This window comes from Tauraco erythrolophus, chromosome 1, assembly GCF_009769465.1.
Source record: "Tauraco erythrolophus isolate bTauEry1 chromosome 1, bTauEry1.pri, whole genome shotgun sequence".
NCBI lineage: Eukaryota > Metazoa > Chordata > Aves > Musophagiformes > Musophagidae > Tauraco > Tauraco erythrolophus.
This window is the reverse complement of record NC_141465.1, coordinates 33,173,181-33,190,530: the sequence shown is the minus strand read 5'-3', so window position 1 is coordinate 33,190,530 and position 17,350 is coordinate 33,173,181. Positions and strand designations below refer to the sequence as shown.

Here is a 17,350-nt window from a genome sequence, read left to right as displayed (position 1 = left end):
ATTTATAAACAAAAACATTGCATTTGATCACATACAAGTTTTGATCCTGCAAACTCAGATTTATATATTGTTTTTTATTTTTTACAAAAAATACATTTTAAACATGTAAATAAACCCCATTTCCATTAGTCCACTGTTCTCCAAAGTGCAAGTGTACAGTGTAAATCTGCCATTTTTAATATAGACATATGCCATATTCTGCCTGTTGTCTATAAGAAATTCAACTACAGAGTCTCATGAAGCATAATAAATAATGATTAAGAAATGGAAAACTACACACCAATAAATGGAAAATATAAACTTTTTAAAAGTCATACAAACAGTTATATTATAGCCACCTCTTCAAAAATCAAACATTCAATTTATCCATTGTAAGGTACAACAGTACTGCATTACCCTTATTGGCATATTAGAATAGATAGTATCTTAAAATTGAAATACTGTCCATCGAAAGAAACAGACTGAACTGCAATAAAAGGAACATAATCTAATTCGATCAGGACAGTAGCAGTGCAAAAGCCAAAAACATTGGCTTTATGAAAAAAAAAAAAAACCACAAAAACCACAACACTTCCTAGGAATGAATATATTGAATGCTATTTCATGATTTATTTTTCTTTTTTTTTTCCTCCAAAATTTTTCAAAGCAAGAACCATTTTTCTTGATCACTGCTTGGATGACAAATGCCACTGCAGAGTAAAAGGTGGATTTGCTATAGTTGCCACCTTTCTTCTCATTTCTGATGACTTCCAAAGCAAAACATGCAATTGGCTGAGAACACTGTCACTACTGTAGCAGCGATTTCTCTCGGTACCGTTTCTTCCAAGTTTTTGCATGAGCATTACGGCATAAAGCATAAGAGTCACTGTAAAACATTTATGGAAAAAAAAAAGGGGGGCGAGGGGCAGAAGAGGGAATCCCCTATCTTGTCTGTAATAAAAGATGTTTAAGATAGCATAAACAAGTTACATTTGAATATTTTCAGCTCTAGCTCACTCTCTAGTAGTTAACACCACCGACAAGGAAACATGCCTCCTTTTCAGAGTACTTCCGTTCAACTAGTTCATCAAGGACTTAGTAGTCTGACCCATTTGTACTCAGCACGGTACATTCTGACAGGAAGGTAAATCTCGGAGACGAATCCCAGCACCCTCGTATCTCAGCCTGAAAGACTCCAAGGCAGACTATATGTTGAATGCTGTAATAATTTGGTTTTTAAAATAACACATATAAGCATTTGTATACATTACAGAACCTCTACGTCCATCTTGTTCAGCGCTGGACTTCCCTGAAAAAAGGCCTTCAAGTCTCAAGAGGCAGCGGTTGATGCAGAGCAGAGGTTGCCCCGGACTCCTACCCTAGCTTTGGATACGCCAGCCCAGCTCGTTCTCTCCAGTGGTCCACCAGGATGCTTCCCATTCCACCAGCTGCCTTTGTCTTGGAAAAAAGCAGGCAAGAGCTGCGTGTGAAATCTAACTATTGAAGCCATGTACTGGCACATACCTGAACTTGTGAACCAATGCTGCTGTGTTCAAATGGGAACTATAGGGTAAAACTGAAGATCTCTCTGACTACACTCAAATACAGATAGGTTCTTGGATGTAGGAAACAACAATCAAGTAGCGAGAGCAGGACACAAACAGGCATGTGGTTTGCATCGCTGAAAAGGCTGAAATATCCTAGCCATATCCCATGGAGTTGTTTATGCTGCAAAACTATGTACAGATAATGTTCTTTCTTTAGCAACACCAAAAAACCCAAAATGGAGTCAAAGATCATCAGTTTTCAGGATAAAACTCTTAAACCAAGTATTACCCATATGGCCAAAATTTTTATCTACTAGTTACTTTTCTACTCCATTAATGCAACACCCAACATTGCTGACAGCAATGAACCAATACTGTAGTATACCAACAGCACTACTGAGGTTTGTTCTGAGAAGGAAATCAAGGAAGGTTCTTTTTTGCATTTTGAATATATTCCACTACTTAAATCTTAGAAGATGAAATAATTGCAAGTATTAATGCTTATATAAGATCAAAGTCAACAAAAAAGCTTTTGTAGAAAAGTATTAAGATTCCTAATAATAAAAATATTTGCAAATTTAATTACAAATACATTTTAAAAGCAAAATCCTTAATTAAGTACATCAGGGTTGGTCAATATTGACAGCGTTCCGTTAAGGGGAAGTGAAGATAACACCCACTGTGTCTGTGGGAACATTTAAACGCACAGAGTATATACACTTATTGATCAAACTATGTCAAATATATAAAGTGAAGAAGCAGTATATACAATTCTGAACCTACACAAAGGTTATAACAGAAGATCAAGTAAGAGTCTGCTAAAATCTTCAGATACTAAGTGCTACTGATTTCATGCATTTGTTCTACAACTTGTCCTAAAATTTCATCGACTACATCGATATCGTAATTTACTTGCTGCAAGTCTAGATCAGGCATGATTGTAGCCAGAAGTTGTCCAACATTCACTCGAAGAGAGCGTAGTTTCAGGCTGTGAAGAAATAATTAGACATGATTAGATGTAGATGAAAGTTTACGTTCAAATACACAATACTTTATTTAACAAAGCTGGACTAATACTCTTTACTGGAAAGGCTCCGTACGTGACTTCCATAAACCAACAAAAAACTGACGCAGTTAAAGCTGCATCAAGATAATTTCAAAATCTACCAGTTTTTCAAAGCTGAGCCTCTCGAGTTTTCATTTTGAAGGTGTATATTCCCTTAGTTTCAAACAAATACTAAGGACTAAACTGAATTCTGCCTTTCCCAAAACGGATCAGAAATATTTCTGAATGCTTTTAAGTTAGTAAATAAGCACTGGCACAATCCTTTATCCCACCAATGCCTTTTTATTTCTCAAAACAATATTAAGCTCTAGTATTTGTATACATTTAGAAGCACATACTACCACCACGTACAGGAACAAAAGAAGAGAAAAAGAACAGAGAAAAAGAGAAAGCAAGAAAGAGTAGTTTGTCCAAAGGCTTTAAAATATAAAGAGGAAATAAGGTAGGAGTTATAGTACAGAGAAAATTCTATGCCTCCTTTTTACATTCTTTCCTGTATCCCCTTCCTCTGTCTTTTTCCTGATAGAATTGCTTCCAAATCACCCATCCCTTATCTTGAGCACTTCCTTCTACCATCAGTTCCTTTATCATCTCCAGCAGCCAGTCTTCACAGTGCCATCATATCCCAATAGGACTTCTGGTGGAAGTTACTTACAAATGCTGCATATGTTTGCTAATTCTTTTAGGGAGCACAAGTCTGATGATGTAAGAAAATGAAACACTAGCAGATAAAGGGGAGACTGAACAACAGGAAAAATGAGATTGAAAGAGATCTCTGGAAATCATCCAGTCCATTCTGCCCCATCCCTGGCAGTGTTCAAGGCCAGTTTGGATGAGGCTTTGAGCAACCTGATATAGAGGAAGGTGTCCCTGCCCATGGCAGGGGGGTTGGAACTAGATGATCTTTGAGGTCCCTTCCAACCCAAACCATTCTACGATTCTCTCCTCCCCTCCTCGCCCTGCAACACACATTCAAAGCAGGGCTAACTCAAATTAGGTTGGTTAGGACCTTCTTGTGTTTTGAAAACCTCCAAAGATGGAGATTCCACAATCTCCCTAGGTCCCTTTTTCAGGATTTGACTACCCTCACTATGAACACTTTTTTTCTCTCTAATATTTAAACAGAATTTCTCTTGTTGCAGCTTGTGTCTATTGCCTCTCATCCTATTACTGTGCTCAGGAGAAGAGGCTGGCTTCATCTCTTCTACACCCTCTCATTAGGCAGCAGAAGAAAGCAACAGGATTTCAAAGTAACCCACTCTTTGTAAGGCTGTTTCCCTCTGCTTACCCTTCTGTATCAGATGCTCCAGGCCCCTACCCATCTTGGTGGCCCTTCAGCAGACTTGCTCCGATATGCCAGTGTCACTCATGTACCAGGGAGTCCAGAACCAGACACAATACTCCATGTTTGGTCTCACAATGCCCAACAGTAGGAGAGAATCACTTCCCTCAATCTGCTGGCTGAACTCTTGCCAATATAGCCCAGTAGGCACTGGGCTCTCCCACCACAAGAGCACACACTGCTGACTCGCATTCAACTTTTAGTCCACCCGTATCACAGGCCGTCTTCTTCCGAGCTGCTTTCCTACGAGTAGTCTCCAGCTTGTTCAACCGCATGGGATATTTTCAACACAGGTGCAGAACTTGCCAGTTGCCATTGTTAAATTTCCAAGAGGTTTCTTTCAGCCCATTTTTCCAGTTTCTCAAGGTCCCTCAACAGCAGCCCTACCTGTCAGAGCATCAGTGGTTCCCTCCAATTTGATGTCATTGCAAATTTATTGAGTTGATTTTGTTCTGTCATCTGGGCCATTAATGAAGACACTAACCATTACTGGCCTCGATATCGATCCATGAGCTCAGCAGTCTGACCAATTTTACGACCCATCTCCTAGTCTACCAATCCAAACCATATCTCACAAACTTCACTATCATGACGTTATGGCAGCCCATGTTGAGAGTTTTGCTAAAATGAAGGCCCGCAGAATTGGCCATCTCATTGTAAAAGGCAACAAGGCTGCAAAGGCACGATTTGCCCTCAGGAAATCCATGCTGGTTGCTCCTAATCACCTTGACCATCATTAGGCTGCAGGTGGCTTCCAGGTAAGAGTTGCTCCATGGTCTTCCCAGGCACTCAGGCTACACTGACCAGCCTGTAGTTCTGCCTGTCCTAAACATGGGCATGGCAACTGCTTTTTGCCACGCATCAGGAACACTGACTGCCCCAACCTTTTGGAGATATCATTGCAAGGCCAACGCTCCATCAATTGGCCAGCTCCCTCTGATGCATCTCATCTGGTCCCATGGACTTGTGTACACTGAATTTGCTTAAATGGTCCGTTAATTCAGTCACCGTTTATTACAGGTAATGCTTCACACCCTGAGATCACCATTTGGCTCAGGGACCTAGGCAGGCAGAGGGCAGACCTTACCAGTAAAAACCAACGTAAAGAAGATACTGGGTACCTCAGTAATTTGTGCCTCACACTCCTCATGTCCTTTGCTACTAAGCACTCGCCCCACTGGGCAGCAGATCCACATTTTTCTTAATCTTCCTGTTGGGAAAGAACAGAAGACCTTCTGGTTGCCCTTCATAGGCTTTGCCAGTTTTAACTCCAGCTAAGCTCTGGCTTTCAATTCCAGCCTATATGCCCAGGCAGTGTGCCTATATTCCTGCCGGACTGCTCATCCCTGCTTCCATCTGGTATGCGTACTTCTTTTGTGTTTGCTATTTCTATTAACCAAGAGCTGCGAGCTCTCTATTTGTAAGTTTAAACCCTCATTTAGGTCAAAGACACACTCTGGACACAACCTAGTTTCACAGGATTGGTCTGCAGAAAGAAGTTCTTACAGAACAGGCAAGTTTCAAAAACAAACCCAAACTCTTTTCAGCAGAGTACTATTGATCCAAGAAAGAAAAACAGGATATAAAAGTGATGTTCATCTACATGGCACAAGCTAATGATCGCCCTCTTTCCTGCCTCCTTTCTCTCTCCTTGTTCTCCAAGTTGTGTCGAGAAATTATATAACGTTTTTGACACTTTAAGAAGCATCAGTATGGCATTCTACTGTGCAACAGCCAACCCTGCTTAGGGGAATACCATACAAAAAACTAAATAAATGACTTGATAAAAAACCAATATTGAGTTAGGAGTCACAAGAGGCAGTAGAAAATAATTCCAAGCATCACATTTTATTATATGATTATCAGACATGACCTTCATTAAGATGTTTTGGATACAATCAGCCAGCCAAAATCTTGCTTGAAATATAGTCTAGAAAGAACAAAATTGATACCTTTCTCCATCAGAAAAATTTACAGAGTCTTCTACATTACTGGTGGTAGAATCATTTGCATGTGCTACTGCTTGTGGAATTGAAGCTTTTAACTGCGCGATTTCTGCTTTGAGTTCTTCACATTGACAGGCAATTTGATTTTTCTCCACTTCTAGTAGTTCAATCTGGCAAGTAAATAAAAATAGTTTTGTGTATCAAATAATATTGTGGTGGACTCAAATAAAGACAAATTTAAACCATTTAACTGTCAAGTTGGTTGCTTTTAATTAACTTTTCAGGGAGATTAAGATATGACAACCTAGACAAACTGCTTTAAAACAGCCCGCTGTCAGCTGAACCACTGTATGTGTGCTCCCTCTAAGCCTGCTCAGTCTCTCTTGTTTTGCAGTCAGAGCCACTTGGAGCCTTGCAGTCTCTCTCAAGTTTGCTTATTTCTATCTATGGAAGAAAAAAATCAGAAGCTCCTAGGCTAATTTAATATTTCTTCCCCCTTTTAGGTGGCTTGATTCGTTAGCGGACCGAACTATACAACATATTGTGTACTAGAACTGCTATGAAATACCCATTAAAACTAATTTAATTGTTAATTGGAAGGATATCACTGTTTTAACAAACATACCTCACTTTTATATCTATCTCTCTCAATGCTGCACTTGTCCAGTTGTCTGAAAACATCGTCCAGTTGCACAGCAATTTCGTCTACCTCACTCTTATTTTCACAATCAGCACACTTGCTGCATTCAGTTTTTAAGTTCTGCAGGGTGGTGCATTGTTCCTTGAGTTTTGCTATTTCTTCCAAGGCTTGTTCATAGAGCACGGTCACTTCTGCCAAACTTCTTTCATTAACGTTTTCTTCTTCATTTGAAGAAACTGTCTCGGTTGACTGATGGCACATTTCTTTTTTTACATACTTATTATTCATTTCTAAAATCCTTTGTTCCAGTGTTTCTACTTGCTTGGTTAATACTTCACATTTGTTTTGGTACATTTCTTTTTCTTTGTTTAACAATTGCAGCTGATTTTTCAGTTCGTTTCCAAGATCTACAGACGTTTCAGAAATATCATTAACATTGTGCTGTTTAGTTTCCATCTCTGCCCTGGGAACCTGAGTATCAGTGTCATCTTCCACCTCTTCCTTTTTAACAACTAAGTTTGGGATCTCAGTCTGTGTCGCCGAGGTCAACTGTTCAGTTTTTGATTCTGAAGTAGACGCACTGCAAGGTTCTCTGACATCACAGTTTTCTTTCTGCTTCTCCTCTTGATCCAAATTAATACGTTCAGTTTTTACTACAGGAACATCAGAATCTGCTGAAGGCTTTGGAGTACTGCTCTCCTCTAAAATAATGACATCTTCATCATCATCATCATGGTTGTTGAACGTTTTGTCATTTAATCGAGGTGTCTTTATAGACACAGCTGTCACGCAACTAGGTGTCTTTCGTTTAAGACTGGGAAGCAAAAATAAACTGCTTATTGTATTGCTCAAATACTGTAAAGTTATTTGTTTCAAACTATGTTTAGTGTTTCTATAAGAACTACTAAAAACTATCAATCAAAAACTAGAAAGGGATGTCTGCCTGCAGAATATTTTAAGATGCATAGCCGGAGTAAATACCTTTCCTGTAAATACAAGTGGCTGACATCCACACACTAAATTACCTTCGCACATTATTCTGAAACAGACTTAGTATTTGTGGGAACCACCCCCCCACGCCCATTCCTTACCCAAAAGAGGTTAAGGAAAACATACTGCTGGGTGTGGTTAACACAAATCACTAAGCAATTTTCCTTGCCAGTGCACACTCCTTTTTGCTGCATTTACTTTTGTACTTCACTAGGTTTCTAGGTACCTTTAATCAACCTGCTGCTTCCTATATTTTGGGTGTTGGCAGCTATCACCCGAAGATGGGACTACACCCAACACCATCATTTTCATTAACAAGTTATTAAATATTTGAGAAATAAATAGGAATCTACTTTGTATATGTTCACTAACCTGTTATCGGAATCAGAATGAGGTGAATGAGGTGAAGATACTGATCTATTTAAAATAAGCAGAGGTCTTTTGACAGAAGCATTTGATGTTTCTGGTAAAAGTTGTCTGGGAACAGCTTCCTTTCCACTCACAGCTGAGAATGTTTTGAAGTCTTTACTTGAAGAAACAGGTGTTTTTAAAAACATTTCACTATTGATCTATAAGATAATATTAGTTAAGAATGAAAAGAAACAAACATTAGTAGATTCTTCAGAATAGGTTTAAGCAGTTCTCCTAAGTATCTGCCAACACCCAAAATTCTGACCAACGTTTCTTGCATGTACTACAAGGATGTCCTTGAATCCAGGCTTGGTATTTTGCACTAAGAAAGGCTAACTAGACTACACATCGCAAACCCCAGGCTTTTTTTAACTTAAATGATTGCACAGCCCCTCCCCCCAAACTGTACTGATGCATGTGAAGTGTTTCCTTCATGTTGGTTTAAGACATATAATGTATTAGCAAGTAGCAAGTTCTATGTCATAATTACAGACTTCTGGCATATTTCTCAGAGGACTTTGAATGCTGTACACCAGCTGCACACACCTCTCCATGCACAGATTTACTGCTGTCAAAATGCAGCTTTCTGATCTTACAAGTCCTTCTCTAGATAGAACTATTTTAAAGTACCATGTAGAATCTCAGGAAAGACTTTTCCTAGGCTGTACCTCTGTTTGAAGCCTGACTATCATACACAAAGTGTGGGACTGCCATCTCTGTTAAAGCTGCTCATAATTAATTCAGTTTGTCTAAAACGAACAATACTTTACTTTTAGCAATTACCTTTGTACTTGGGTAAAAGTAACAGCAGAAAAATTATTACAATTAAATATATAGGTTAAAACAGCACATGCAAAACCTCTTCTCCAGAAACAGAGTGATCTTATGTTAGCACTTTACTTTGAAAGCACCTTAAGCTAAATCACACTTTGGAAATGTGATTCTGAGTTACAATCTACACATTCTCAACACTCAACCATGTCAATTTGCATCTGTATATAGTTCGAATTCGAGCGCCTCCTTGCAAAAGCGCAGCTACTACAAGTCTGTCCATTCCCTCTCCCTGCCCCAGTTTTAAAGGCATCTTTACTTTCACAACCTCATCACATCTCTCTACAACATATCCACTTTCAGTAATTTGATGTCATGCCATACAAACAGGTATGAATGACTGACATCTTTTCTGGTACTATTTTGTGAGAGGGCTTTGTGCCCCTCAAACTCTTTCTTAAGTACTACATAGAAAGCAATGGTATATTTTCCATCACCAGACAGCAAAAAACAGGGGATTTTTGGTTTACTAATAGCGAGGCTATTATAGATGACCTGTACAGCCATCTAAACAAAACAGGATCATTCAGCTGGCCACTACCTAAAGCAAACTCTAACTCAAAGCCTGGCCTATTCAACAAAACCGCACAGTATTGTTGCCAGCAAGAAAAATTCTGCTACCAAAGTCAGTTTCTTATCAGCTTCAAGAGTTACCTGGTGGCTGTACTCCAGTCGCTTCTTCAGTTTTTCCCTGTCTCTGCACAGCAACAAGGAAAAAGATACAGATTCAAAACATTAATTGATTATAAAACCAAACGAACCGCAAAATCTTAAAGCGAACACAATACTACTTAGCTAGATACAATGAAGTTCTAACGAACATATTCTGGTTTATTGAATGAAAATTTTCTGCATGAACTTAGAAACTGGTATAGCTTAAAGTTAGCTTAACTTGAAACAAGTTCTCTCTCAGCTTAAGATTTTAAAAAATTGAAAACAACAAAACTCACTTCTAGAATGCTAGCCAGCACTAGTTAAAGTTACCCAAGTCAGTTTTTTTTCCACACACTTTAGCTAAGAATCCTCGTATTCTTAAATAAACATATTGAGGTATTCAGCTGCTCCAACGTGGACCTTGAAAATAATAGTTACCTAGACAAGGTGCCCTAACAGCCCTAGTATCTTGCTTCTCTAACATCCAAAACTATCCTCATAGTGCTTACTACTATGAAACAATGCCCCTCAGAGCTGTACTTGAACATCAATTGCTGCATTGCTCTCCTTAGTAGTCATTAAATGAGAGAGGCCTCTTTTGTTATGACTTTCCTAATTTTGATTAGGAAGGGCAAATGGGTGTCTGAATGTAATGCCAACATGCTAACAACAAAACACAGTGCTATTCACCTATTCACTGCTACGATCAAGTTGTGATTTCAGGGTACTGTTTTCTGGCCGAATATATTCCCAGAAGAGTTGCAATTATATCATAGGTGAGAGAAAAGGACATTTAGTTTTCACATTCCTTTTCTAGTGTTGAGACATTTGTAAGAAAGCCTCTAGTACTCACTTTTTCTTGTAAGTTTTCTCATACGTAGGATGTATTAAGTCATCATCTTCTGGTTCTTCTGGCACGTTACAATTCCTGAGTTAAGGAGGAAAAAAAGACAACAATGCGACAGAAAGAACTTAACATCCATGCTTGTAACACGCAGTAAGAACTAAAAGCAGTATTTAGATATTCATCAAAATCTAATTTTACCGGAATTGCGGGTCAGGGTTCAGTGAGCAGTACCACTTTTCTGGCAAGTGTTCTATTCCATCTGGCAGCTTCCGCCATTTCAGACATGCATCACATTGTACCCATGTCTGATCAGGCTGTTTTCTGTAATTGAAAAGTACCAGAACTTTCACATGAAAAGTTCGTTTCATTTATGACTGTAAAACATTAGTAACAGTATGTAAAATTCTTCTAAATAGAAGTGATACTCACTGTATCTCCTCAACTGGCAAAGCTAATGGATATTCTTCGTTTTTCTTCCTTTTCATTTCGTTCCAGTAATCATTAAGCTTTTCTCCTAATGCTGCTATTGTAAGTCTAAAAGTAAAAGTTTTAAAAAGACCACCTTAAATAATTGAATTCTAGTGCAAAGAACCTTTTTTAAACTACAGTGAAAAAATAAATGTATGAACAACTCTAATGTTTCTATTTGCACAAAAGTAAGCTTTTTGCTTTTCGAAAACCCTGGAAACTAGGAATTGTGTGAAGTCATGTTTCTCAGCAAAACAAATTATCGGAAACATGAGTTGGAGCACAAAGAATGAAAACAAGTGCTCAGTTCAGAAACGCTGTGAACATGCAGTGCAAATCCTGAAGCCATGACACCAGTTCAACTTCCATCATAGAAGAAACAAGTACAAAGCCACCTCTGTCAATCCAGTACCTAGCTGCGGGTTTGGCTGATGTTTCTGTACATCCATTAACTGCAGGTTCGTGACTACTCTAAGTCGACATACAACAATACTACATGGAGATTGCAAATGCACCATCACTTTAACATAGCCTAAAGTCTACATGCTGCTAAAGGGAGTAGGCCAGTCTTACCCTAGGTTAATTTTTAGTTGGATTAGTTTCCTGATCAGAGCTCATTGTGCAGTTCAACGACTACTAGAGCTGGCATACACAGAAGGGAGTGATGCGGAAGAAGAACACGCCCCACAGGTAAGGTAACACTGCCTCTTGTCAGCATGCTGAATTTATGTCAGAGTAAAGTGGCTGGGTAACCAGAGCCTGAAAGTTAGTCCCTCCCTGCCTGGCTTATTCCAACACCTACACCACCTCATCCCTTGAACTAACACAAATGTTTGTTCAGTGAACTAGTCTGACCTAGAGAGTTTTGATCTAGATCACCTCTGAATCCAAGTCATGAATTTCGGTGCCAAAAAAAGGAAGTATCACAAGGGCAGAAATGAGCAGCAATGCATGGATGGGATCACGTCTCTTCTGGAGAGGGAAGAATGGCAGGTCAGCTTACACTAATCATGAAAGTACAGCATCAGTTTTATGTTTCCGTTTTGGGCTGGAAAGTTATCTTTTGAAAACCTATAGCACTCTGCAGACAAAACTTTATAAGAGATCTTCCAAGTGTAGCATCTCTATGTCCACATTACAAGTGTTTTTAGAAAGAAACAAGTAAAAAGCATTCAATGCTCACTGTGCAAGCCTCTGGGAACACAGTGTAAACCTCAGTCAACACAAATGACTTTCCTACAGTGTTCCTAATTCCTACCCCTCTGCCAAGGGAACTGTTATTGCCACCACACAGGATAAGGTTCAAGGAACATCTGTATTGAAAAAACTAACATGAGCTATTTTCCATTTTGACCAATTCCCTGATCTGGTTTACCACACGTTCTCATTAACGGCTCTGCTAGCGCAGTGGTAGTAGAAACATGAGAACTGCTCAAAGCTGGCAATATCACTGCAAAGAGCAGCACAAGCTGTGCGTACCATTTAAAGACACAATCTCCTCCTCCAGAGGGCTTCTGTTTCAACAGCAGGAATGACCAGATTTATCTTGCCATAGCCCCTCAATTCCTGCAATTAACAGCACTGTTCATTACAGCACTCTGGGTTCCGGGTTATCTTGATATGCAGAGCTGTGTATAAATCAGCAATTCGGGGAAGGCATTGTGGACAGTTCAGGTTGCCAGCAGAAGCTGAAGCACAGCTGGCTGAAGGGCACAGCATGTAGCTTGAAAAAGGCAATGACTTCTCCTGACAAAGTTTACCCCACCTTTGTCTGCAAGTCAATATCCTAAATTTCTAAGTCCACGTTGAAAGCAAGTGTTAGGGCATACAGAAGGAAAGTGCCTGCTCCTTTAAGGGCATATGGTCATAGGAGCCATAAACCAGAACATATAGAGACAAACCTGACTGACAAGGGAGGTAGCGATAAGAAAAAACCTGGTCAGTCACACTAACTCGTGAGGATAAGTGGAGTGTGAGAATGTTTATTTTCTCAGTTGGGAGGATAAAGAAAAGAGAAGCAGACAAACACAGAGAGTCATAAACCCTGACCAATTAGCATTAACAAATACAATAACCAGAAACAAACCTGGTCAGTCATACTAATTTACAGGCTACCAACAAACTGCAGGCAAACTGGGATTTTGCAAGATGAGGATGCAAACCTGAGGGTCCAGGATTTTGGGAGTCAGTGGAACTATGCCAACTCACAAGGCAATGTGCATGGGGAAGGGGTAGCAGGGAGGAACAAAGAGGGGAGGTAGATAGGAAAGGGTATAAAAGGAGCTGGTTGCATGTAAAACAGGTTCGGTCAGTACAGTTGTGTCGCTGAGCCCTGAGCCTGGTCAGTGCAGTCTGTCCTATCTTCCCATGTAATATTTTCTTAACTCTCTACATAATCTCATTCTCTATCCCATGTGTATGTGTACGGACGGCAAGGACTAAGTGCCAGCTACTGTTGAGAGCTCTGAGTGGATTTGGTGCCAGCTGCTGGAGTCAGACCAAGTGTGTAGTGTCAGCTACTGGAGCAAGTAGAGGGTCTCAGCTGTGTGTGTCCCCCAAAAACCAGCTCCTGGGTGGACCAGCACGGAGCGAGGGGCTCAGCGCTGGCAGCTGGAGGAGGACTGTGGGTCACAGCCTATGTGCCTGGTGCTGACTGCTGGTGGAGGGGGATAAGCATGTCTCCATCTTCCCCAGTCCTGGTATGCATGGGATGTGGGCACGTATTTGCTGCAAACTCCAAGCTGAACATGGCCGTGAGTAGGAAGCCTCAGGTCCAGGCAGGGGTATCAGGCAGGCAAGGGTTCATGCTGGTACACCCAGGGGGACTCGTGAATATGGAGTGTCTGTGGGACAAGTGTGTGAGTGTGCACGTTTGCTAGTGAACATCAAACTCAGGTTTGCATTCAGGAGATTTTCCCTGGACAGTTTTTATACCTCAGCCTGAAAACTGCTTAGGTAACATGCCCTCTAGCCTTTCCTCCCTGACATGCCTTCATTCACAATGTCAGCACAACTGATTCACAGCAGAGCAGTGTAAAGAGACTAGGAAATTCACCTGGCTTAAAAACAATTTTCATCTCTGAAAATTTTAAATCAGACTAGATTCCCAATCTGGTTCATGGTGTAGCTATATGAACTATCACTCTAGATACTGACTGATGTGATGGATGCAGAGATGTGAGAAAGTGGCAACCTTGAGTGAGAAATAAAAACTGAAACAAAGCAGTGTCCCAAATCATTGCTGCCTTCAGGATGTTATGTATTTTAAATGCTCTATCAGGTAGCAGAGGATTTCAGGACATTCAAGTCCACTCTTAGGAAAGAAATTGACACAAAGAGCTCAAAAATATCCAACAAAGCTTTTCCAAAAACAGACTAAACAAAAATTTTTATGAAAAAAGTTAATTATTGTGTGAGATTCATGTATCACGATTTTAGTCATGTGTCACACAAATGTCTACATCTCAATTACTCTGTGCTCATTTTACAATCAGTGAGGGGCAGAATTGCAACCAACCACTTTTAGGGCACTTGCTTTAAAATGATGTGTATGATACTCTAGACTTCACTGACTGCACAATGAATGTAGTACGACGAGTGCAGGTGTAAACATCCCTAATATTCAGAACGGTCGTGCAGTTTAATGTGGGAACATAAGCTTTTATTCTTACTATTTAGAAGAGAAAACGACTTTATCATCAAACATTTCACAGTGAACAACACTATTCCACAGAAAGTCTACATAAAAATATACATTTACCTGTATTCATTTGTGTAGTCAAAATCTTGTTTGTTATGAGTTGGTTTTAGGAAGTTGCACTCAATAATCCCGACTACACCAACACCCATGTTGTTTGCCTGTAAGAAATTAAGATCTGTCAGGAAAAAACCCTATACATTCTATGCTAAGAATGTAAGAGTTTATCAGAAGTAATTATAAGCCAATACACTAAGTAAAAACAATTTTCTGTCTTACAACTCCTCTCCAAGAAGAAACACTTAACACAAACCCCCTAAACAAAAAAAACCTTATGCACCACTCCTCTTTTTGTTCTGAAAGATACACAAAATATGAGCCGTAGTGTATCAAGCTTAGTTTCAAAAATAAACATTAAAATAACTGCATACAACTTAACACAATTTTTAACTGCTGCCTAAACTAAATAAAGGTGGTTTTATAAAAGATACATCGATACCCTAGTTCCCATCTGCATCCTTTTTTAAAATCATAATTTGAGTGAAAATGATTTCTAAAGATGTTAAAATATTTTTGATCTTTAATTTCTTACCTTTAACTGACAGCCAACTCTTTCATAAGCTTTGATGAGCCTGTTTTTATGGTACATCATTATTCCATAATGATCTTTGTTTCTGCAGTTAAATCCAAAAGTAATTCTTACTGTTTTAGCCTTTTTTCAGATTATTAAGGAAAAATCTGGTTAATCTCATGTAACACAAAATTACAGTTACTCTGAGTGCTCATTCTAAACTGGGTCCCGGAACTTTTTTTTGTATTGAGATAATTCCTTCAGTATGTCTTTACCAAAAAAGAAAACAAAACAAAACAAAACACGAGGAAAACTGCAACATAACCTGCAGAATCCAGACAGCTTACATAAAACGTCGCATCATTAAATTCAGCATGCAATGATGTAAATATTAGCAAAGGATACATTCAAAAATTTCGGCCTATATATATCGCGTTCAATGAAAGCGAGGCTTTTGGAAACCAGCTGTGTTTTCACTTTTTGTCCTCGCAGAATGATCTGCATTGTTGGCTTCAGATACAAAATACTGCAATAAGCCTACAAAACATACAGTAAGTCCTGTTATTAGAAAAAAAACAAACACCACACCAAAACCTCAAGATATGAACATTTTACGACACATGTTTAGGAAGACAAACAAATTTCAATTAAAATTTTATGAAATGTGTTTTTTTCCAACTTGAATCCGAAAAAAAACAGGAAATGCAAGTGCGCATAATAAACATACATACATCACAAATTAAGTGAACAGCAATTGAAGGACAACTTTTATGAATATGACAAGTTAATCAGGTGTTTGAAGATGCAGTTTTACCAGTAAAAGATCTCAAAACCACACACGCCTCTCTTTTCTTATCCCCTATTGAGAGCTTAGAAAGCCTACTACAAACTTTAAAACAACACGTAAAAGCAAATGTGGTAATTTTGTTCCAAATGACTGCATATTATCATAACGTGATATCACCTATGGAATTGTCTTACAAACGTGTCAGTTATCTAATCTGCTTTTCCTTTACCATTATATTTATGACTTCTAATAATGATGTCAATTTAGCACTTCAGTAAGTCTTAGAATAACTGAAGGTTTTAGTTCAACTGGAACGATACTTCTGCATAATATTCACAAGAAGTGCCCAGAACACCTAGTAATTCCAGGGGCACTCTCTTAGAAAAAGCAGCCTTCAAAGCTTATGAATCAGTAGTGGAGACAATGGCCGTATCAATTAGCCTGCAGACACAGCCAAGGCTTTTGTGTGTGTGCACGTATTCAAACAATGGAGCTGCTTCCCAATTCCTTTACCTCTTTTTGAAACCTAGAAATTAGACTTTGCCAGCCGAAACCTGTCTGTTTTAAAAGATCCACGTGGGCATAACATCACTACTAGATGCACGTATATCTGCACAGATGCATGTATACCTGCACTGAAATTGAATGTTTACTCTGCTGACAACCACACGCACCCCTATGTAATTTCTGAAGCTACTAACTGCATTTCCTTCTTGCTCCTTAGTTGATAGTGATGGCTACATTCAACAACAAAAGTTATTTGCAAGACTACATAAACCCCAGTAATTTTCTTCCGAATAAACAGCAAATGTTTACATAAGTTCACAAATGCATTCCACTTTCCACACTAATGTTGACATATTGCCCTAACGTTCATCCTCCCCCCGCAATCAACACTTCTGTAGTATAGTGCATTATACTAAAACAAAAACATACATCTTTCAGCTTCCAAAAATAAACAAATACATTTTTAAAGATGTTATACATACTCGTAGTGAGTAGTCACTTTCTGGAACAATCTGGTCCAATCTCTCTTGCTTTTTATATCCTCTTTTGCCTGTTTCATCCAAGTCTTCTGGAATTCTGATGTCGTATTTATCCTTGTCAAAGTCAAACTCTGTTTTTTCATTTTTATCTCTAAGAAGTAGAATTTAAAAATACACTAATTTTGGGTTAAAAAAAAGCCAACACCAGGTAAGATATTGGGGCAGACCTAGAGGGTACCACAAAGATGCAAAAGAAAGGGAATTCCTTTGAGCCATAGTGGTTTCCCTCATAGATTTGCTAAAATTCATATAAACAAAATTCACCAGTTCCTTTCTGATATCCAAGGAATACAAAACAAGTGAGAGCAAACGAGACACTTGTAAATTCTAACTTAATTCTAAACAAGTCACACTTCAAAAATAAAAGCAGTCAGTATTTAGCTTTAAATTCTGGATGGATCAAGACACACACATTCCTTCTCAATGCAAAATTTCTGAACACTACAAACTGCCTTCCAATATTTTTTTACTGCTGCAAAAATGACACTCACCACAGCTTTCCAACTCAATAATTATCAAAATTTCTTA

The 17,350-nt window shown here is 38.9% G+C and overlaps 1 protein-coding gene across 1 annotated transcript in view; it reads right to left on the bottom strand.

Moving 5' to 3' along the window:
- Positions 1–17,350, bottom strand: part of MORC3 (MORC family CW-type zinc finger 3) — a 29,760-nt gene continuing 12,410 nt past the window's right edge. Inside the window, exons 6-17 of the mRNA XM_086618074.1 lie at positions 16,766–16,913; positions 15,395–15,526; positions 15,011–15,130; positions 14,482–14,579; positions 10,683–10,787; positions 10,452–10,574; positions 10,260–10,334; positions 9,407–9,449; positions 7,883–8,079; positions 6,506–7,334; positions 5,887–6,050; positions 1–2,514 (exon numbers count right to left, since the gene is read on the bottom strand). Coding sequence (XP_086474200.1) covers positions 2,361–2,514; positions 5,887–6,050; positions 6,506–7,334; positions 7,883–8,079; positions 9,407–9,449; positions 10,260–10,334; positions 10,452–10,574; positions 10,683–10,787; positions 14,482–14,579; positions 15,011–15,130; positions 15,395–15,526; positions 16,766–16,913 — 2,188 coding nt within the window. The 3' untranslated portion in view covers positions 1–2,360. The remainder of the gene's footprint in view (positions 2,515–5,886; positions 6,051–6,505; positions 7,335–7,882; positions 8,080–9,406; positions 9,450–10,259; positions 10,335–10,451; positions 10,575–10,682; positions 10,788–14,481; positions 14,580–15,010; positions 15,131–15,394; positions 15,527–16,765; positions 16,914–17,350) is intronic.